General features: G+C 38.6%; 1 protein-coding gene across 7 annotated transcripts in view; it reads right to left on the bottom strand.

The window, feature by feature from the left end:
- Positions 1-23870, bottom strand: part of MACROD2 (mono-ADP ribosylhydrolase 2) — a 1951733-nt gene that overhangs the window by 755695 nt on the left and 1172168 nt on the right. The window contains exon 7 of one of the 7 annotated variants that reach the window (XM_082428624.1): positions 2320-2784. The exons of the other annotated variants lie outside the window; for them this stretch is intronic. Coding sequence (XP_082284750.1) covers positions 2683-2784 — 102 coding nt within the window. The 3' untranslated portion in view covers positions 2320-2682. Of the gene's footprint in view, positions 1-2319; positions 2785-23870 lie in introns of those variants that run through there. 7 annotated transcript variants of the gene reach the window in all.

The following is a 23870-nucleotide window of genomic DNA, read 5'->3' as shown; positions in this document are numbered from 1 at the left end:
TAAACTCTGTGAGAACTTCAACAAAGAGATAGGAAAAATATAAAAGAGAACAAATCAGAACTGAAGAATGCAATAACTGAAATGGGAAATATACTAGAGAAAATCAATGGTAGATGAGAGGATGCAGGATGCAGAATAATGGATCAGCAACCCGGAAGACAGGGTAGTGGAAATCACCCAACCAGATTTAGAAAATGAGGATTAAAAAAAAGAATTTAAAAAATGAGGATAGTTTAAAGGATCTCTGAGACAACATCAAGTGAACTAACATTCACATTATAGGGTTTCCAGAAGGAGTGGGGAGAGAGAGAAAGGGACATAAAAACTATTTGAGGAAATAATGGCTGAAAACTTCCCTAACCTGGTGAAAGAAACAGACATCCAAGTCCAGGAACACAAAGAGTCCCAAACAAGGTGAATCCAAGAGACCCACACCAAGACATACTGTGATTAAAATGTCAAAAGTTAAAGAGAGAATCTTAGAAGCAGCAAGAAAAAAAAAAAACAACTAGTTACATACATGAGAACCCCCAATCTGCTGATTTTTTAGCAGATACTTTATGTGCTAGGAGGGACTACATCAAACTAAAAAGATTCTGCACAGTCAAGGAAACAATCAACAAAACAAAAGGCAATCTACTGAATGCAAATGATATATCTGATGAGAAGTTAATATCCAAAATATATAAAGAACTCATGCAACTCAACATTAAAAAAAAGCAATCTGATTAAAAAATGGACAAAGGCCCTGAATAGACATTTTTCCAAAGAAGATGTACAGATGGCCAACAGACACATGAAAAGAAGTTCAATATCACTAATCATCAGGAAAATGTGAATCAAAAACAAAGTGAGATACTATTCATGTCTGTCATCAAAATGTTATCATCAAAATGACAACAAATAACAAGTGTTGACGAGGACATGGAGAAAAGGGAACCCTTGTGTGTTATTGGTGGGAATGTATATTGATGCAGGCCCAATGCAAAACAGTAAGGTTTCTAAAAAATCAAAAAATAGAACTAACATAAGATCCATCAATGCCACTTCTGTGTATTTATACAAAGAAAACAGAAACACTAATTTGAAAAGATATATCCACTCCCGTGTTCATTGTAGCACTGTTTACAACATCTAACATATGGAAGCAACCTAAGTGTCCACTGATTGATAAATGGGTAAAGAAGATGTGGTGTATATATATATATATATATATATATATATATATATATATATATATATATATATATACACACACACACACACACACACACATATACGTGTGTATACATATATATATATACATACACACACACATACATACACATACATATACACGTACACATACACACACAGTGGAATACTACTCAGTCATACAAAATGATATCTTGCCACCTCTGACAACATGGGTGGACCTAGAGGGTATTATGCTAAGTGAAACAAGGCAGAAAGAGAAATTCAAATATTGTATGATTTCACTTATATGTGGAATCTAAAAAACAAAATGAACAAATATAACAAAACTGCAACAGACTCATAGATACAGAGAACAAATTGGTAGTCACCAGAGGGGTGGGCAGTGTAGCGTTGGGCAAAATAGGTGAAGGGGATTAAGAGCTACAAATTTTCAGTTGTAAAATAATTAAGTCACAGGGATACAATGAATATAGTCAATAATATTGTAATAATATTGTAATAACTTTGTATGGTGACATGTTTACTAACTAGACTTACAGTGGTGATCAATTCATAATATATACAAATATAGATTAACAATGTTATACACCCAAAACTAACATAATATTGTATGTCAACTATAATTTTAAAAAAAATACCAACCTCACAGACTATTAATAGCGATGATTACAATGTAGAGTACTTAGCACCTTGTTAGTTGATGATGAAGAAACTTATTTTTTTCAAATAAATTTATTTATTTATTTTTGGCTGCATCGGGTCTTCGTTGCTGTGTGCGGGCTTTCTCTAGTCGCAGCGAGCGGGGGCTACTCTTCGTTGCGGTGCACAGGGTTCTCATTGCAGTGGCTTCTCTTGTTGCGGAGCACGGGCTCTAGGCACGTGGGCTTCGGTAATTGTGGCTCGCGGGCTCTAGTGCAGGCTCAGTAGTCGTGGCACACAGGCTTAGTTGCTCCGTGGCATGTGGGATCTTCCCGGACCAGGGCTTGAACCCATGTCCCCTTCATTGACAGGAGGATTCTTTTTTTTTTATTATTATTTATTTATTTATGGCTGGGTTGGGTCCTCGCTTCTGTGCGAGGGCTTTCTCCAGTTGCAGCAAGCGGGGGCCACTCCTCAACGCGGTGCGCGGGCTCCTCACTATCGTGGCCTCTCCTGTTGCGGAGCACAGGCTCCAGATGCACAGGCTCAGTAGTTGTGGCTCACAGGCCCAGCCGCTCCGCGGCACGTGGGATCCTCCCAGCCCAGGGCTCGAACCCGTGTCCCCTGCATTGGCAGGCAGACTCTCAACCACTGCACCACCAGGGAAGCCCGACAGGAGGATTCTTAACCACTGAGCCACCAGGGAAGTCCCAAGAAACTTATTAATACATATATTAGCAGGTACTATCATAAGTATTTGACATGTACGAAATAATTTAACTACTGCGATTCTCCTTGCGGTAAAATCTATTAATTTCCCTGGTCTACAGATGAGAAGAATGAGGCTCAGGATATGAAATCACTTGCTGCAGTGACACAGTCAGCAAATGGAGAGCTGAGACTCAAATCCAGGCAGTTTGCTCCACAGTCCCACTTGTCCCAATCGTGCTGCTAAGCAATGAATGATGTCAAAACTGGAGACAATGAAAGTTTCAAGAAATCACATTGCATTTGAATATCCACCAAGTTATTCATGATTCTACCTGATGCATCTTGATTTTTCTTTATGATGAAAAGTCCTGGAGATAGTTAATGGAATCTGTACTGTTTACCACTTTTTTGAACTGAAGGAAAAACTTAATCAATTACCTCTTAACCTGGCAAAATCCCAATCTTTTGCCTCACAAGGCACAGAGAGATAAACCATATAACCATGTTAAAACTGTACATTGATGTTTGCATTAATTATCTTGTTTCCTTGCAGGTGGAAGAAACATTTTAAAAAAAGCATTCCCCCCATGTTGGAACTAACGGAATGGGAGTATGATTGAAAAAAGGATACTGTTAGAGCCTTGTAAGTCATATCAAAGAAAATTTATCTGTGGATGGTACAGGATGGAGGATACAGTGATCAATAAAATTTGAAGATACGATTACCTTCGCAAATAAAATCACATAAAATGAATCTAAAATAAATGAAATCAGCCCTTGATAAAACAAAACAATCCAAACTAAGCTATAGCCTTTGCCTGGGCAGCTAAGGAATTTGAGGTAATAATCAAATTCTAATTATGGTGAATAGCGTGTGGCTATAGCCTCAACAATTTTTTTTTTTTTTAACTCTGTGGGAATAAAGATTGCAACCTTCAGCATGCAAAAGGAATCTAGAGTGTAAGACTGCATCAGTTTTGTACAGAATTCTACAGTGTTGTCCCAGGGGAAGGGATGGCCTCACCCATGGTCACGAGTGTCCAGCCCCGGGGACGTCCGCGGTTACAGTTCAAGCGGTAACATCCATGCTCACGACTCATGTGAGTGTTCGCTGGCTTACAAATAGTTGGAAGCGCTTTCTTGCATTGTAGTTAACCTTAGCATAATTTAGCTTTGCACACAGATTAGACATTGTGAAATAATATTATCTCACAAACCTAAAGTTGCTGGAGCTGCTGTATAGCCAAGTGTCTTATTATAAATCAACAAATCAATCTTCTGGCCTACAGACCAGGGGTCAAGAAACTTTCACTACGAAAGATCAGACAGTAAATATCTTAGGCTTGTGGATCTTGCAGTCTCAGTTCCAACTACTCAATTTTGCTATCGTTGTGCAAAAGCAGCCAAAAACAATACATGAACAAATGGGCACGGCTGTTTTCCAAGAAAACTTTATTTATACAAACAGGCAATGGGCCAGACTTGACCCACAGGCTATTATTTGGCCAAGCTCTGTTACAGACCATCAGGATCTTGTGACAGCGCAGTTGGCAGAATACTGGCCTCCCAAAGACATTCATGTCCAGCCCCCAGAACCTGTGAATATGTCACCTTACATGGCAAAAAGGGCTTTGCTGATGTGATTAAGTCAATGATTTGGAGACAGGAAGATTATCCTAGATTATTCGGGTGGGTCTAACGCAATCACAAAGGTCCTAACAGAAAAGACGGAGGCAGGAAAGTTAGATTGAGAGAAGGAAACGTGAGGATAGAAGCAGAAGTTAGAGTGATGAGGCCTGTAGAAGCCGGAAAAGGCAACAGACAGATTCCCCTCTAGAGCCCCCAGAAGGAACTCTAAGCCCTGCCGACACTTCGATTATAGCCTAGTTAGACCCATTTTAAACTTCAGAACTCCAGATCTGTAAGGTAATAAATTCATGTGGTTGTAAGCCCCAAAGTTTGTAGTAATTAGTCACAGCAGCAGGAGGAAACTAATACATTGTGTTAGCATGGGTCTGACTAGGCCTCTGCAAACTCGGAATGTGTTAGAGGTTGTCTAGTCTGCTTGGTTAAGCTGTAACTATGTTTCTAGAATCCTTGCCCTGTGCTGTTTACAAGTTAGGTTTGAAAGGCAGAGGTGAAGTAGTAGCCATGACAATCTGAAGGTTGTAATGGTGAGATGCAGTTACAAACTAGCACAGAGGGGCCCATAAGTTGCAGGTTGCTGTCACTCTCCATCAGTTCCTGAGCCAGTTGACCCATCGTGGCCCCAGGACAACCACAGATGCTTAATGGTGGTCCTACAGGGGTGACAGTCACATAGAAGCCCAGCTTCCCATGGGATTCCTACAAACATCTTCACCATCCTATTCTGGTGACCGGACATGCTTGGTTTATCAGAGTAACTGGTTTGTGACTCCTCTGAGCCTTCAGGTTCCCTCGGGGACCTTCATTTTCCCAGATCCTCCCAGATGGTTTAAGTTCTAATTCCTATATAAATCCCTTACACCAAAATGTATAATGGCTCTGCTTCCATGACTGATTCCTGACTGGTACAAGATACCTTAACAAGAGCAAATGTTGGACCCACAGATCCAGAGAGAGAATGTGTTGACCGTGTCAAAGTGACACCATGTGTGAGACAGGCCCTGGGGAGCAGCCAGCCTCTCCAGATAGCATCCTTCTCTGTGACTCTGGCTACAATGGCCTGTAGCCACTGTACAAGTCTACAAGTTCACATGCAAGAGCATTGGGAGGAAGGGGAAACAGGGATCTGGATCCAATCTCAGCTCTACCAGTGATCCTGGGCAAGTTCCTTAATTGTCCCAGTGATGTTTGCATGTCCAAAACACGAAGGAGTGGGGGCTTCCCTGGTGGGGCAGTGGTTGAGAATCTGCCTGCCAATGCAGGGGACACAGGTTCGAGCCCTGGTCTGGGAAGATCCCACATGCCGCGGAGCAACTGGGCCCGTGAGCCACAACTACTGAGCCTGCGCGTCTGGAGCCTGTGCTCCTCAACAAGAGAGGCTGCGATAGTGAGAGGCCCGCGCATTGCGATGAAGAGTGGCCCCCGCTCGCCGCAACTAGAGAAAGCCCTCGCACAGAAACGAAGACCCAACACAGCCAAAAATAAATAAATAAATAAATAAAATTTAAAAAAACAAAACAAAACGAAGGAGTGCGTGGTAGACTTTTCACAAATATTTGGTACCTTTTCCCTGAGGAAAGATCATACTTCCTTGTTTCCCTGTCCTAGTAAACGTAGGTAGGGCCATATGACTGGTTCTAGTTAATGAAATGTGAGGGTAAGTGATGTGCAGAAGCTTTCAGAACTGTCTTCTCTCTTTCACTTCTGCTGTGGTGACAGGCATTGTTCTAGTGAGAGGCACCCATGTCAGCCAGGTCCCGGAGGGAAGGTGAGGTTTCAGGGGAGCTGCAGCCACCCATGATGAACACGCAGACTGGGTGAGAACTAAACACGTGTGGCTGTAATCCACTGACATGCTGGAAGTCACCTAACCATGACCCAGGCAATCCTGACTGTCTCAGGACTGAACTAGACGTTCCTTCTAGGTGATCTCAAACACTCTGATTTGTAGCAAACTTCAAGATGAGTTTTTAGATTAGCAATATATATGTAATTTCATTTTTCAAAATGCCCATAGACATAAAACAGAAGCCTAGTATAACTGCTTAAAATTAATTCACAGAAATATATACAATAAAATAATCTTTACATTAGTCCTTTGTTTACATGGTGCCTGAAATCTACATAATATAGAAATCTACATAATACCTCAAATGACTGAATCTTGAAACAAGAGACTGAATTGACAAAGTTAGTCAGGGCTGCACAGACACCGTTAATGCAACCTCTTAAAAAAGACTAGCTAATTATTTTTCCTTTCTACTGTCTTCTTAATATCACTTCCTGCTTTGAGCTGAAGAATTCATACTTGGGGCTTATCAACCTCAAACAGTAACAATTCAGAGACATTTAATTAACTGTGTACTGGGTAGTTGTATTTTTTAGGTTGTTACCTGTAATGTTCTTAATTTAAAAATTTAGATTAGTATCTTGATACCTAAGAATCAATCTATTAAATTGAAAAAAATAGCAGATTAGCACTACTTTTTTTTTTTTTAAATAGTCACTTGGAAATAAAGATGGTAAAAAAGAAAACAAGATAGGAGGAAGGGAGGGAAAAGGATGAAATGTTTAAAATATCACTGAGAATAAGGAAACTATGTGCAAATCAAACTTTTCCCAACCTTTGCAAAGAACGTCTCCTCTAAAGTTGGTGTTGACATTCCATTTTACTCCAAAGACCTTCATTAAGGGCTACAGAAGACACAATTTGTTTTATGTTCTTTCTTGTTGTTGTTTTCTCCCTTCTCCTCCTAAAATGCTCAGTAGTGCCAAGTGTGCTACCATTTCACTGAACAGCATGTTGTAAAACAATGCACTTCATGTATATTCAGTGAGAGTTCGCACTAGGAAACGTTTAAGTCTGAGGTTTTCTAACCAAGGAATGAACAAAGACATGGCATTATCGTTGATCTAACTTCATCAATTTCCAGTAAATGAAAACATGGCAGCTTTTAAATGGCAGGGGAATCTATTTTGAGGTGGTTAAGTAAACATAACTTTGGATATTGTACTCAGCCCTGTTTTGACCCTTACTCCTTATTTCAGAAACCTAAAATAGTTCCTGATTTCTTTCCAACCAAATATTAAAATCCCAATCCCTGCCCTCCCTTACCTAAATGCCTTCAGTTCTCACAAAGTAGGAAATTTTCTCACTTTCTGTGGGAAAAATTGTTTCTCACAGTCTCTTTAAAATAACCATCAGGTCTTGATACTTACAAACGAAGCTTTCATAGATTAATCATTCATTTATTCATCCCACACTCATTCCACATTTACTGACTGCTTGCTATGTGTCAGGTAATATGCCCAATAATGGATGTTAGTGGTGAGTGAGACAGACCCTGTCCCTACCCTCACGGAGCTTGTGGTCCAGGGAAGAAGAAACAAAATTCAAATAATCATACAAAGATAAATGTAAAACTTTTCCCTGAGGAAGATGACTAGATGAAGAGGGTAGATAACCCAAGTGAAGCGGGAGGGAAGATCTTTCAAGACAGAGAGGGTGGCATATGCAAAGGTCCTGTGGCATATGCAAAGGCATCATGACATAAAATGTTTAAAATATAAACAAGAAGGAAAAGAGTAAAGGTTCATTCTTATATTCTTACATTCATTCTTACATTTACCTTCATCCTTTGATTCATTAACTTACTGTTTTGGGAGAAACTATAATACCATGTTAGGCATTCATGATAATCAACCATAAATTAAATTAACATGATCCCAATAAAAACACCATGAAGGTCAGAGTAAACAAAAAGTCGATGCCAATGGAGCTCACTGAAATCATGGACTAGTGTGGCAGACAGACAAGGGAATCACTGGTGGGAGACAGCACAAATCGTGCCCCACATTCTGTGCATAGGATGCTATGGGGACACATGGGCATCTAAATCCTGCCTGGGGCAAAAAGCACCAGTCAGGGGACTCTTGTCCTAGCCGAAGTGTTCCTGAAGCTGAGTTGTGGAGGGCTAGTTGAAGCGGGTGGGGGACTAAGAAAGGTAATCTTGGCAGAAGGAAGAGTTCATGCTATGGAATAGAGGCCTGATGACCTTCTCAGACCTTCTATGGTGTGAAAAATTTGAATATGAAGTAGGGGTAGATGAGTAAGAGGTTGGCAAGAGCCTTATGAGAAAAGCCTAAGGTAGGGGTTCCCAAATGTTTCAGCTCACAGCACCCTTAGTGTTTCAGTCATTTCTTCATGCTTCCCTTAGGCAAAAAGAAATGCCTAAGGGTTTCCTTTCTTCAATAGCTGGGTGCAAACAATGTAAGTATTTGTGTACTAACAACTCAGTAGCCATTTGAAAAAGTAATACACATAAAGTGAGAGGAAACATAATACTTTGATTTCACTCTTAAATAACCATAATTGTTTGCTAATGGAATGGGGCTCCTGTTGGTACAGCGCAAGTCCGTAAACTTTGGAACTGGTTTGGACTCTGCCACCCACATTTCCTTTCCACATGATTTTTCACTCAGTGTTTCCTTTTAAATCACAATAATAGTCAAAAACCCAGCTTGGTAACCATAAGTTGGTTTTCTACATACACCTGAAGCTAACACAACATTGTAAATCAACTATATTTCAAAAAAATTTTTTTTAATTTTAAAAATTTTTTAAATAAAATTTACTTAAAAGAAAAAAACAAAAACAAAAACCCAGCTTGGGAGTAACACGGCATCATAGAAAGGAATGTTGCATAATTTTGAAACTGTACATTATCTTGAACCTAATAGTCTACATGGTGTCCAACAGATGTTGATTATCTGTATTTCTTTGCAAATTTTAAAGTATCCTGCCCCACCCCTGTGAGTTTTCTATGCTGTCCTGGGTGCCTGGGGCATCAAACTTGCCTATAGTTTAGGAAGCACAGGCTAAGGGAATTGGGTTTCATCCCAGAAACTATGGGGACTCTTAAGGGTTTCTAATTAAAGGGAAGGGAGGTATGCAATGGTCGGGTGTGTGTGTGTGCGTGTGTGTATGCGTTAAAGATGACTCTGGCAGGATATGTAAAAATCTAAAGTTAAACATAAAAAAAATTAAAACTTCAAGGAGACAGCTCAGTGGTTCAGCTGAGAAGTGATGGGAAGTGGCAGCTGGGATGGAGCAGAGTGGAGAGGGCAGCACAGGCTCTCGGCTGCCTCCCTGCCCCTGGCTCTCCCAGACGTCCTCTGAAGATCATTTCCATCCACTCTGATGGCTTCTGAGTCTCTGTCTGAGGGTGGTCTCTGGCTACAGGAGGTACTCACTGTGCGAGGGGTAAAGGGTAACAGAATATGCCACCCCAAAATAAGACGATAGGAGCTCAGGGCACGCCAGCCCAAAATACGTCACTTTGGTATATTGATTGTTTGGAGTTGTCTGCACTTTAAAAACAGCAAATGCAGGGAGAGCCTGTCTCTGACATTCCTTATCTGCCTAAAGAGAGATCCTCCAAAGAAACTCAAGTGTCATGGATCACCTCCCTGGGAGTGTCATCAAGCAGTGAGGATTGACCCTTATCACAGGACAAGACCTGAAATTGACACCACTGGCAGACAAACTCTGTCACAAACTATTATATCTCGTACCTAGTCTTCTAAGGTCTGTTAATCTTTCCCTCAAATCGTTTACTCTCCCCTAAGAGACATACGTATACCCACTTCTTCCTCTATTAAGATGGTACTTATGCTTGAATTCAAAGCCACTTCTTTGAGTCACTCTCTGGGTAATTCCCATGTATATATGGAGTATATGTGTTAATAAACTTTTGTTTATTTTTCTCTTGTTAATATGTTTTTTATTACAGGGGTCTCAGCCAAGAACTCAGAAGGGTAATTTTCTTCCCCTAAAGGGGCAACCTCAAACAAGAAGGGGTGGCAGGTTTGGTAGATAAATACCCCAGCTTCCTTGTCATTGGTGGGACAATTCTTCCTTGTCATTGGTGGGTTCTACATGGTTTCTCAGAGATTCCACAGCTAGACTGCTTATCGACACACCCTTTATAGGTTTTCTTCCTTCCCATCTCATTTCCCTGCTCCCTCATGGTGCTTCCTGGGAAATATAAACTCCCCAATAAATTCCTTGAACCCAGATACTTGTCTCAGAGTCTGCTTTAGAGAGAACACAATCTAAGACAGAAGGATATGAGAGACATTAGGGAGGTCAAACGTGCTGCAATCGATGACTCACTGGAAGGAGAGAAGAGAAGGAGAGAAAAATCTAGAATGGTTCCTGGATTTCTGGCTGCATCTCAGGGCTCATGTCAGTGACACAGAGGCACTGGCTAGAGAAGTTCAAGAAGCTTATCCTAGACACACTGAGACTGAGTGGGCTGTGAGACACGCAACGGAATTTTCCTTTCATAGTTGGATATTTGGTTATGGAGATCACGAGAAAGGCCTTAGCTGGAACTGTGATTTGGGAATCAGGGACATGTAAGCAGTAACTGAAGCCCCGTCACCAGCAAAGTGTTAGGGTTTGACTGATGCAGGTAAGGAAAGACATACTGCTGTCCACGAAGAGCAGAGGGTGAATTAGTAAAGCCACAGAGGGCTTAAGCCAGAGAGGTGGTCACAAAGACTCCTAAGAGGGAACGGCCAAGTAGGAAGGAAGAGAAGAGAGGAGAGAGTTGTTCTGGAAGCTAAGAAAGGCAAGAGTCCTAAAGGAATGGTCCTGGTGGCAAGTACTGCAGTGAGCTCAAGTTAGATAAGGGCAAAAAGGTCAGGGAAGACTGTGTGATAATCACACCTGGGAAGTTGCAAAGAGCAGCCCTGAGGGCGAGTTTGGAGGAGACACACCATGGTGGCCTAGAGGAATGAACTGACCTCAATTCTGGCTCTGCCTGGAGCCCTAGGGTGAGCTCACATCCTTCCTCATTTAAACAAGCAAACGACACTATGTGAAACCCTCAGAGGGTGGTGCTTGCAGCCCATTCAGTAGCTGTAGACTTTGCTCCAAAGGTTCCAAAGAGAATATTGTTTTTGTTGTTGTTTTGTTTTTTTTAAGTCTCAACAAAGCTCTTCTGGTATCAGGTGAGCAGTCACGCAGGCAGGGCACTGTGACCAGGGGTACAAAAAATGGAGAAGAAGCAAATGAAGCTTCTGCCCATCAGGGTTTTTCAGCCCAGTAGGGCAGTTATTATACAACTGGTACTAACACGTAAAGTAGATAGTGGCAGATTCCAGCAAAAAGCTCCATTTCTCTACATCTCTCCTGTGCTTTCCATTCTTTAAAATAGATTCTTTTTTGTGAGTTTATAACTCTTCCATAAAGCTCTTCACAGCGAGCGTCCTGAGTGGCATTAACTGTCTCTGTGACTCTTCCCATGACGGGACGTAAAGATGATTTTCATGCAAACCTTCTTTTTCCAGTTACAAACCCTGAGGGCTGTGTCCTTCTCTATGCAGTGGATTCCTGTATGTGACTTAGATTCCATAGCATTTTCCAGTTTTATTTGGTTCTTACAACAATCCTCTGATATAGGCAGGGCAGGGTTTTGTTTTTTTTAATTACTTTTTTATTCCTATACCATAAAGTTCACCATTTTAAAGTATGCAATTCAGTTTTTTTTTTTTAATCATTTTCACAGAGTTGTGCAAGAATCATCATCATCTAATTCCAGAACATTTTCATCACTCCAAAAGGAAGCTCCATGCCCATTAGAAGTTACTTCTCATTCCTCCCTCATCCTCTATGCCCAACCCCTGGCAGCCATTAATCTTCTTTCCGTCTCTATGGATTTGCCTGTTCTGGACATTTCATATAAATGGAATCACAAGACGTGGCCTTTTCTGACTGGCTTCTTTCATTTAGCACAGCGTTTTCAAGGTTCAGCCATGTCACAGTCTGTAACAGTATTTCATTCGTTCTATTGTTGAATAATATTCCATTGTATGGATGGACCAAAATTGTTTATCCATTCATTAAGTGATGGGCATTTGGGTTGTTTCCACTTTGGGGCTATTTAAATAATGTCACTATGAACATTAGTGTACAAGTTTTTATGTGGACGTACGTTTCCAACGTTCTTGGGTAGATAGCCAGGAGTGGAATGGCTGGGTCATATAGCAACTCTATGTTTAACTTTTGGGAACTGCCAGACTGTTTTCCACGTCAAATGTACCATTTTACATTCCCACCGCAATGTAGGAGGTTTCCAATTTCTCCACGTCCTCACTAACACTTATTATTTTCCATTGATATGATTAAAAAAGGCAAATTTTATTATTCCCCGCTTCACAGATAAAGAAGGATGGGACTACACAGCAATTAATTAGAAAAGCCAGGACTCAAATATTAGTTTTCAAATTCTTAGGCCAGCTTTCTTCCTGTGATACTACAAAGTCATTTTGAAACCATATAAACATTAAGATGTTATAAAGGCATAGAGTGATGTTCTTAAAAAAAACTCAGGTGTGATAACTCAGGGAGTGATGTGAATTTTACAACATGCACATACACACACGTGTGTGTGCACACTACACGCACATTCACATCCATGTATGTGCACCCCATTCATTATGTTACTGGTTTAACGATGTACTCAACAGAATACCAATATACCAACGAGAAGCTTTCAAAAAAGCTGAACATAAATTACAGTAATAACTTTGATGATGAGAGAAGATGATCTGTTAGCATTAAAAGTACATCTTTGTAGTTCTTCAGATTGATTTACGATGTGATTTTAGCCTGTGGTCCCCAAGATCTGGACATTTCACTCATGCCATCAGATCAGGATTATTTTAGAAGGAGGCACAGATTGCCTAAAGCTGAAGTATCTAAGTCTTCAAACTTCTTAAATCGTCCCAAAGCACAGTATTTTTAAATTTTCTCTATAGTATAGGTCCTTATAAAAATACATACTTGAAGTGTGGACCTTCATTTGATTATTATTTAAGCCAAAATTGTCAAAATCGGAGATGCTGTCATACAGGTTGTGTGAACAGAACAATAAAATCGACAGTGGCCCCTAAATTAGTCCCTGAAATTTATTTTTCTAACATAAATAATATAAATATATTCTGAGCACCGTAACAGCATCCGCTCACTTGTCATAGGAAATGGACTAAATATATTTTCTTGTTTAAAGCAGAAGAAGGGTGTTGATGCAATATGTCAGAATCCTCACACCGGATGAAAATTTCTAGTCTGGACGAAGTCAACTTCACAAGAAGCCAGTTAAGACTGCATTGTGAGAAAGTTTTCCCCGTTTTGTTAAAATCAAAACAGTAAAATGTGGAAAATAAATGAAGGCAGGCAATAAATATGGAATTGTCCATTTCAGATGCTTATTCCCCATGTTTCACATTAACACTATCACAGTGAACAGAACACATCTCTGAGTTGTTAACAGCAAGTCTATGATGTTATATTTTGGTGATAATGTCACAGGTATATATTACGGAGAGTTCTGCTGAGCTTGAATTTGAAATAATTCTCCTAACTAATGGCTTACCGTATTCAAATGTGTGCTAATTGGAAATATTGGCAAGTGTGTGCTTACTTTGTATCTCTTGCCTGATGCATTAGATTTTTTAGTAACACAAAGAAATGTTGGCAGAGTTTTCTTTACCACTGTTTAAAAGAAAGAAGGTTTCTAATTACCTGTAATTTAAAAAATATGTTATACTGCAGTTGAGGTAGTTACAATTCCTAATAACGAAAGTAAAATAAGAACCTCAGATTTATTTAGATTTTTTAGCAAAGGAAAACTGTCAGAACTCCTTTCTCTAGGAATGTTATGCTTCTTTGTCCAGAAATGCTAACTTTTGGAAGGATGCACATGAAGTGGTACGAAGGGGAGGAAGTGTCTGCCTATTCAGCCACGTAAGTCAGATCAATCTGGGCATCAGTGAGGCATCGAACCAACAAACACTCCACGTCTCGAAGCCTTCCGTGCCTTAAGATCCAACCGAAAACCCTCCTTCAGTATCCCAGCTTGCCAGATACAAAAACTTACTATAGAATTACCAGATTCTGCCTTTGTGTTGCTGTTAAATAAGCAGTAATAAGACCACCTTAATATTGCTAACACATCTTTGTTCTAATGTTTATAGCATGAATAAGATAAATCATAGATGCTAAACCAGTAGAAAATAGAAGGAAAGAGATAAGTTTTACTCCAGAGGATAAATACTGTATGACATTGGAGATGACCTAGCCTTTCTGTCTCCGACTTTGACCCACAAATACCCACGAATATATATGATTGGAATAGTGGCGATTATAGGTAATCAGGTAAGCAAGTTTTTATAAAATTGGGAGCAGAAAATATTCACAGAGCAGTTACTCTTCCCTGAAAGGCATAACGAGGAACCCTTAGTTTATGCAAACAGTGCAGAGCCATTTCTTCGCCTTTTGCAAGAGGAAGTTAAATTCAGATTTAGCTCGCACACTTGCATGTAGTTTGCAGTGCTCTGCTAGGCTCATGTGTGTTAGACTGTGAGGCATGTAGATTCACACTCCTTTTAAAATAATGTAACTGATCTACAAGCAGTTGTGGTCATTTCTGTGAGGTTTGAGAGGCCATCTCATTGTCCTCTCTGCCTATACCCTTAGTTCTGCATCAGCCTGTGGGCAGAGAAACATGTGTGAAGCACATGTTGCAAAGCAGGGGCACCAGAACTTGTGCACTTGCTATTAGTGCATCTGTGTGAAACAGTTTGCTTTTTGAGAGCTCAATTGACAGAGAAAAAAATAGTTATTATTGGGGGGAAAAACGGGGTATTATTGGGCTTCCTTGTATTTTTTTCACTCTTCAGCATAGTTTTTATTTTGAAATACATTTACTATGTTTAGAACCTTTAAAGGTGTTATCCGTGAAACTTTGTTTCTAAAGTTGGGAGCACTTGAAAACTTTAAAATAATTTTTAGCAATCTATGACTCTGTAAAAAACATATATGTATATACTATATATATGTATATATATACATACTATATATGCTATATACACAGAATTTTATATATAAACACATATAATATATATAATATACAGTGTACATATATATACTACATGTAGTATTAAAATACACACATAACCATATTACTGTAGCAGTTAACAAGTGAGTGTAGTTCCAATATCAATGCTGGTTGATATTTTCATTTACATTAATAAATAAGACAAAAACAAAATAACAAAGACATATATCAGAATTTCACTCATTTGTTAATAAGTGAGCAGCCTCTTTGCTGAATAGAATAATAGCTTTCAAATACTGGAGGAATATTTCTGCAATTTCTTGTGGCTTTCACAATATAACAGCTATGGACACAACACATTTAATCTGCTTTATTAACATTTTTCATCATTTCCTTAAGTCAAGACAATCAGCAAAACAATAAACCAAGCCCTGATTTACAGCATTTGTTGATTTCTGTGGTGTAAATACTCTCACCATGGCCAATTTAAAGCTACCTATGTGATGTCACTGAACATGGAATTAGGAAGAGATGTACAGTAGTCACCAGCACAGAGCATTTCTACCATTCAGTTATCATAGATATAAATAAACCCAAGAGCATACGTAAGAGTAAAATGTAATAAACTAATTAGGAAGTGATGAGTGTCAAGATATATATAATTTAATTTCTGTATAATTTGATTCTTAATAAAAGCTATGTTTTAACAATTGGCTTACAAAATTCATGAAATTGTATCAGTTCTTACAAGCCAGTACAAGCTGGTCCTACTGCATATATATGGATAATTTAAGATACACCTATATTGACCTGATGTTTGCCTGATGGTTTCTCATATTTGGACTGAGGTCATACCTTTTTGGCAAAAATACCACAGCAATGATGAAGTACCCTTCTTATTCTATCACATCAAGAGGCTCATGATTTTGATATGTCTTATTACTGGTGGTTAATCTGCTTAAGGTGGTATCTGCTGGTTTTCTCCACTATAAAGTTAATATTTTTCCTTAATGTTTAGTACATGTCTTGAGGGATCTAATTACAGTTTTGTTGATGGTAAAAATAATATAGCTTAGCTTTTTTTTTTAACGTCTTTATTGGAGTATAATTGCTTTACAATGTTGTGTTAGTTGCTGCTGTATAACAAAGTGAATCAGCTATATGTATACATATATCCCCATATCTCCCCCCTCATGTGTCTCCCTCCCACCCCCCCATCCCACCCTTCTAGGTGGACACAAAGCACCGAGCTTATCTCCCTGTGCTATGCGGCTGCTTCCCATTAGCTAACGATTTTACATTTGGTAGTGTATATATGTCCATGCCACTCTCTCACTTACCCTTCCCCCTCCCCGTGTTCTCAAGTCCACTCTCTACATCTGCGTCTTTATTCCTGTCCTGTCCCTAGGTTCTTCAGAACCACTTTTTTTTTTTTTTTTTTTTTTTTTAGATTTAGAGCTTTTTTTAGATTTTTTTTAGATTTAGAGCTTTTTTTAGATTTTCTTAGATTTTTTTTTAGATTCCATACATGTGTTAGCATACGGTATTTGTTTTTCTCTTTCTGACTTACTTCAATCTGTATGACAGTCTCTAGGTCCATCCATAGCTTAGCTTCTTGCATTAAGCATGGACCTGATGGAGAAATGGTTCTACTTTAAGTTGTCGAACATGGCACTTATTCTGTACTCATACTGCTGGCCACACTCTCATATGAGAACCCCATCTCCCCAGGGTATCCAAACGTCTCAAGAAAGTGAAAGCATTTAGTATGGATTCTCGCTATTCCTTTTTAGTAGGGAAATGCCCTTACCATCTAACTTTTGCATTAAAAAAAAAATCAAATGTTTGAAAAGTTATTTCTGGACTTTCCTTGTTTTGAAGACCTTCTGTAGTAGTTTGCTTCAAATGTTCCTCCAGACAGCTTTCTGATCAATTATCAGATGCCCAATAAAATCTGATCTTCAGAAATAGCTCTTGTGCCTTCTTCTTTACAGGACTAGTCACATAACCATGTATCTTTATAAATGTATACTAGCTGAGAGCTATGCTATTACCATTTCATAGAATTGCCATTTACTGCATCTATACTCAGCTCTCTCACCTTCCTAGCTTCTCAATGATTCAGGAATCACAAAAATAAAGTAAAAAATACAATGATGGTGAGATAATTTCCCAGGAATACAATAACAATAAAAGTCACAGCATCTAGAAATGTTGTGAAACCATCTAATAATAATAGTGAAAATTACTACCAGTAGAATGTAAGCTCCACAAGGGCCAACATATCCCAAGAACTTAGAACAGTGACTGGAATGTGTTAGTTGCTCAATACATATATGGTGGATAAACTACCATTAATAAACCTTACTATGCAGTCTCCTAAGCACTTCGTAAGTATTGTTTTATTTTAGCTTCATGAAAATCCTTGGATGTACATACTAATATTTATCACTGCCTTTTATATTTTTAAACATTCAAGTTTGTTTTATTATGGAAAGTTTCAAACATGCACAAAAAATAGAGAAAACAGTGCACAGTCGGCCGTCCATGTCTGTGGGTGCAGAACCCACAGACATGGTGGGTGGACATGGTGGGCGGACATGGTGGGCTGACAGTACTCATTTTATATAAGGGACTGGAGCATCCTTGAATTTTGGTATCTGTGGGGGTCCTGGAACCAATCCCTTGAGGATATAGAGGGATGGCTGTAATAAATACCCACATACCCATCCATCCCCATTACAATATTCATATGTCATCTCTTTTAATCCAAAAAGTGTAATGTATTTATTGTGTTATTTGAGAATATTCAATTCTTCTACAGTAGAAAAACAAATGGGATGTATGAAACTCATGTGTTGAGTAATGATAAAAACTAAGAAGGTTGTTTTGAGATATAGGTAGGATTCATAGAATGTCAAATACATTTATAAGTTAATAACCTCTAAGGTATGATCCATGATAAAATGAAACAAACAAAAGTGTTATCTCTAAATACAAAGAGATAAGGGCCACCTCTAGGGTGACAGCAATGTGAGCTCTAAAGTGACTTCCTATTCATGATATCCATCATGGTGTCATTTGGCCCTACACATCTGCTTTGACTTAGAAATACAGATGCTGTTCATCACCTAATTGATGAGCTACTAGCCAGGCACTCTTGCCCCTGTGTCTTTATCATAGAGCAGGTGTGTGTTGTTGGCCCCAGATACCATCTGCCATGTTCCCTTGCTCATACCTTAACTCTGGTCTTCATATCCACACTGTAATAGAAAAGGCTGAGATGGCAGAGAGAGAAGGCATGGAAACACTGTGCGATCAGGAGTAATATAGGTGGTTCTTCCACTCTTTGTCACCCAGCCCAAATATGTTAAACTATCCCCTCTCTTTCCCCTAGTTTCTTTCCCCTTGACTGAATAAACCACGATGCTTCCATTAAAAATAAATAAATAAATCCTCTTTGCAACTCTACTGAATTGTACATAAACGAGTCTAGAGAGCTTTCTTGATACAGACAGATTTATTTTTATTTTAAAAATTTTATTGGTTTTATTTGTTTTGCTCTTTTAGTGTCTCAGTTCAACAGCTTAAGAATAGCTTAGATTCCATTCATTGAAATTGCTCTTCTATAAAAACTGTATCTGAACATTTGCAAGAAAAAATGCACAGTTTAAAGCCATTGCCTTTGCTCTAGACTATTAACCCTCTAGATATATGCCAAAATTGCCCCGTTGTTCAAACCAAATTCTGTGGTCCGTGTTTTGAATTGACTATTTCCTCATGATACAGTGATCTAATAACTGCTGCTCAGGTCAGGGAAAAATAAAACACTCAAGACGAAAGCTTGCATTGCAAATCTGTTTACAGTTTCCATACAAATATCACTGTAATATACTTTCTTTGACAGTGTCCTGGGCTAGTATTTCCTCTGAAAGACACTGTTGTAGAAACCAGTAATGATTTTCCTGGGAATGTTCCCTAGTCTGATAAAAGAACTAAAAATAATCAAGTTGACAAATCCAGCAAAATTATTTTATACTTTCACTTTAAATATATTTTTCTTGGTTTTTGCTAGTAGATGTACATCTGCAGAATGTACAAGTGACTAAAAATAATTCTTTCAACATTAGATGAGATGAAGCAAAATGTTTCAAACACTCTTACAGAAAGAACTGATCATATTGTAAGACTCTTGAAGAAAATATAAGATAATGTATTTTCTAAAATTTTTAAGGAAGATAATTTGAAAGACTCCTTATATTGGAATAAAATCAAAGGTAACCTGCTAATCAAATTGCTCTCTGCCAGTATAAGTCTCCTAATTGATGAATGATTTTACATACAGCCAACCTTAGGTGGCCAACTCTTTTGGAGTTTGCATGATGAATCAAAGTTTATTATTATGAAATGTTGAGAAAAAAATTAACCAAGGTGACATAATATTGTGATACTATTTCTCCACTATCTAAGCATTACACTCACTTTCATAACTCCATGCATTCCATAGAATGTGACACTAGTCTCATTAATCACCATCTTTATGACATTTATATCACACTATACTTAAAGAAGCAGAAAATTTGGATGGCTGAGTTCAAGAATAAAAATCTTTAGACAACTCGTGTCTAGCAAACTGTTCTATCAGAAACTCAGTTTAACTTAAGCCAACAGTTCTCAATTCAATCAGACCCAACATGCCCTTTTTATAATAAATATTCTGTAAAGCCCTCTTGACTCTGCTGAGGTGACATCTACAAGTAGTATAACTTACCCACATGCAGGAGGCAGAGGGTATCAGTGCCCCACTCACATCTTCCAAGAATTCATCGTCCCAGTACATGCCCACCCACAGCATCCTCCAGTAAACACCCTTCCAGTGACTCTGGCTCAGGGCTTTCTCCCAGTCTGGTCAAGAAGCACGCAAGAAGTGAGGGGGGAGTTAATGTCCCAGGAGCAGTCCTCAGCCAACCAGAGGTGGAAGTGGAAGATAAATAGCCCAGTTCTCCTCATCCCTCAGATGGGACAACTCCTAGGCATGTTCTACTGGGTCTCGTGGAGCCCCCCAGCAGGAAGGAACCTCAGCTGCGCACAGAGGAAACTTGCTTGAACATGTGACTTTTGGTTGCCTTCCCTTCGCTTTCTCATTTCCTACTCTCTTCCAGTGCTTCCTGTTTTTCTCCTAAATGAAGTATTTGTACGCAAATCTTTCTCTCAGGGTCTGCTTCCGGGGGGGAACCCGGATCTAGAAAATACATCAATTTTCAAAATCAACATAGTGCCATGAGTGCAATATGAAATAGATATAAAAGGAAAGCGACATAGTAAAATTCTGTTTTTCAACGAGTAGAGGCTCAGGTATGATTAGGTGTGCCTAATGCCACACATAATGAATAAAGTAGCACATGATGAAGTAGTCAACTAGTTGCTTCCCTACCTAGAATCAGCCTCAACAGAACATCTGCAAACGCAGAATCAAACTGGTGGGATGCTTTGCCAACTACCGTAAATGGCACGGTCATCACGATTGGCTGATTTTCTCAGGCACTCTTGGAAAATTCTGAGCAAACTACCCTTAACTTTCATGGTCGTTCAGGAATATATTAAGAGCAAAAAGACTGTTTTTATGTACACTATTGTTTATAAATAGGTTTTTACTTACATGACTGTCCAGCAAAACATTATCTCAACGTGTGCCTGGTCAGCCCACACGTTGCAGCATCCTTGAACTTGTACCCCCCAATTGTGATTGCCCAAAACTACCCTCACAAAATGCTCCCTACAAGGTAGTACTATTGAGAACCATTCAGACCAAAAAAAAAAAAAAAAAAGAGAGAGAGAGATGTAAAACAGCAGAGAAAAGGAAAAAGGAACAGCACAGTGGGTAAAGCCACTGGATTTAGACTTCTTCAGTTTAAATCTCACCTCCATTTTTTCTTCGAGGTGAGACCTGAGGCAATTTACTTATTGTCCTTATGGCTCACATTCCCCATCTGTAAAGTGGAAGAAACCACAGTCTCAGGATTGCTCTGAGATTAAATGAGTGAAATACAGTGCCTGTCACAAAGTGAAAAATTGCTAGCTATTCTTATTACTATATTTCATGGCTAAATGACGGATTTCTTCTAACTCAAATCCTCTCTCTGATGTGGCCATTGGAAGACACAAATTGTGCCATATGTGAAAATATGAGTTTAGAAGTATAAGTTTCCCAAGCATGATCTGTGAATTTACCATCATTCCATGCTTTCCTTCCTCCTCATCTCTTCTGTCCATCCTTGGTCACTTGTCATTCCCAGCAATAATAACCTGATGAGAGTATTATTACCTATTTCGTACCCCTCCGCCCAATTAGGAGATCTCATAAAAGGTGCAGGTAGGGAAGAAAGAGGAAGGAAAAGTATTCATTTAGCCTTTTCCCCACTCCTTGGCAAAATGAAAGAAACACAGGGAGCTAGCTAGATAATTTGAATAACAAACAAGGTGATGTATAGAAACACACTGCTGTAAACTGTAAAGTGAAGCACAAATGTAAAGATGCTTTCGTTCTTGTTATTTATGAATAGTACCATTAGTCACACAGCTGTGAGAACCCCAGCTAGGAAAGACACAGAGACTTAGCAACATCCTTTTCAAATGAGAGAATTGAAAACCAAGACTAGATGTTGCCTACAAAAATGGGAAGAGAAGATCAAACTGACGGCTCTGCAGAAGAGGGTACTTGGAGATGAAGAGTGGGCTGGGAAAACTGTGATATCAAGTTAGTCGGAGGAGCAGAGGTAACAAATTAGAGGGTCAGCTTTTTAAGGCTGCAGAAGTCTTCTTGTAGAAAGGACTGCATTGATTGATGTGGCCTGTAATGGAAACTCAGATAATGAAATAAAACCAGCATTTAAGAATTTCAGGCTGAGAACTCATTGCCATGGCAACCCTCTCAGAAGGGAACTTGTATAAGAAAATAAGATTCACTTGACTATGTCTTAAAATGAAAACCTACACTACAGTGAAACAATTAAATGCAGAATTCCAAAATTGCTTATTGCCACAGTGCCTAGAGGTACTGTAGGTCCAGCATCTCTTCCATTGGAAAGTATTACTTCTCAGAACTTATGACTCATGGAGGGAACATCATCTAGCTTTGAGGCATCTCTATGGGCATTGGATGTTTCCTACCAGTGAAGATTTACAATTGCTTTCATTCCATAAATCATCTAGCGTCACACTCATATGGAAACCACAGTGGTATACACCATTCAAACAAACAACTACCTTTTAGTCTGCGCATAATCACAGAAAACTACCAAATTCATGTATCAATTATTACTTATACTTCGTGGGAAAATCATTTTTTAACCTACGTAAAATCTGGTTTATATTCACATCTTAATCATTTTAATAAGAACATCTATTTTTTATTGCATGTTTTCACTCAAAGAATGTCAAACTGGGTACACTATATTTTGTCAGTTAAAAGGAGTTTTCTTGAATACCTAATATCACTGACAAACATGAATTTGTGCCTTTTAACTGATGCTGAGAGAAGAGATCACTTTGAACAGCATGGGTTAGGTTCCTAAAATTGAACCTGGTGATAAAATAATTTGACATTGAGAAATTTTAGATCATATTGTAAAAAAAAAAAAAAAAGAGAGAGAGAAATAGAGGTCAAGAATAACATAAAAATCCTTATAATATATTTCTATGTTCACTTAAACAAAAAACGATAAAAGCAGCATGACATATAAGATAATACCTATGCTATTTTAATAACTCTACATCAGCATCTAGTGATAATGGATACAGTATTATTAACCTCTATTTACCAGGCCTTTCTCCATAGAAATTTTTCCTTCCTGCCTTCAACCCTACCTCTGCCCCTGAGGTTTCACCAATATAAACAATTTCCATTTGCATATTTTAGCTAGTATACATTCAAAAGGATATTCTGTATATGTTCAGTCCTCCTCCAGTGCCACAACACCCTTTTCATTTTCTCAGGACATAACATTGTCCTAGAAATCAAAATCATTCAGTTGCTTGACTTCATGAGCAACTGATTATTCATTTCTCAAGTTACATGCATTAGAATACTGTGGTTCTAAGATCTGGAACTATTTTTTGACATCTACCTTTATCTTTTCCAAGGTTTTACTGAGAAAATCTGCACCTTCCTTGACTTTTCTTTCATTTTTTTTCCTATGCCCATTTCCAGTTCATTCTATTTCTAATTATCCCCTACATGGTGACTTACGCTTTTTGCTTATACTGGAATCAACATTCTCAAGGTTGTCAAGAATGTATAGCAAAGTAAGTTTGCATATATTTGAATTTTGCCCAAGGGGAACTCATGGTTGGAGGAAAATAACTGAATCAATGTTTGAAGTAAGTTGGACGGAATAAGATACTTGCACAAACCACATCTAGGACACATGAAAGATTGGTCAGATTTTTCACCTGAAACTCTCTATGGTAAGATTGCATGATTAAAACACGAAATTTAAACATCCTTGGTATTAATAAAGCTGTGCTAATTAATAATTCATAGAAGAGAGCTGCCACTGTAAAATGAACCATTAGATTTATTGATTAATTTATTTTTATTCTTTTACAACCTAAAGCAAACATGTGGGTACATATTGAAAAAAGTTACCAAAAAGAATGGATACAGGAGAAAAATTTAAGGAAATTTTCTCTTCTAAATTAATAAAAGGAATATTATCTTTTTCATAGCAAAATATTGTATCCACAAATGTCACATCTAGTAACCAAATA

Source organism: Balaenoptera physalus (genome assembly GCF_965194825.1).
Source record: "Balaenoptera physalus genome assembly, chromosome: 16".
Lineage (NCBI taxonomy): Eukaryota > Metazoa > Chordata > Mammalia > Artiodactyla > Balaenopteridae > Balaenoptera > Balaenoptera physalus.
Note: the sequence above shows the minus strand (reverse complement) of the source record. Positions and strands in the feature narration are given on the sequence as shown.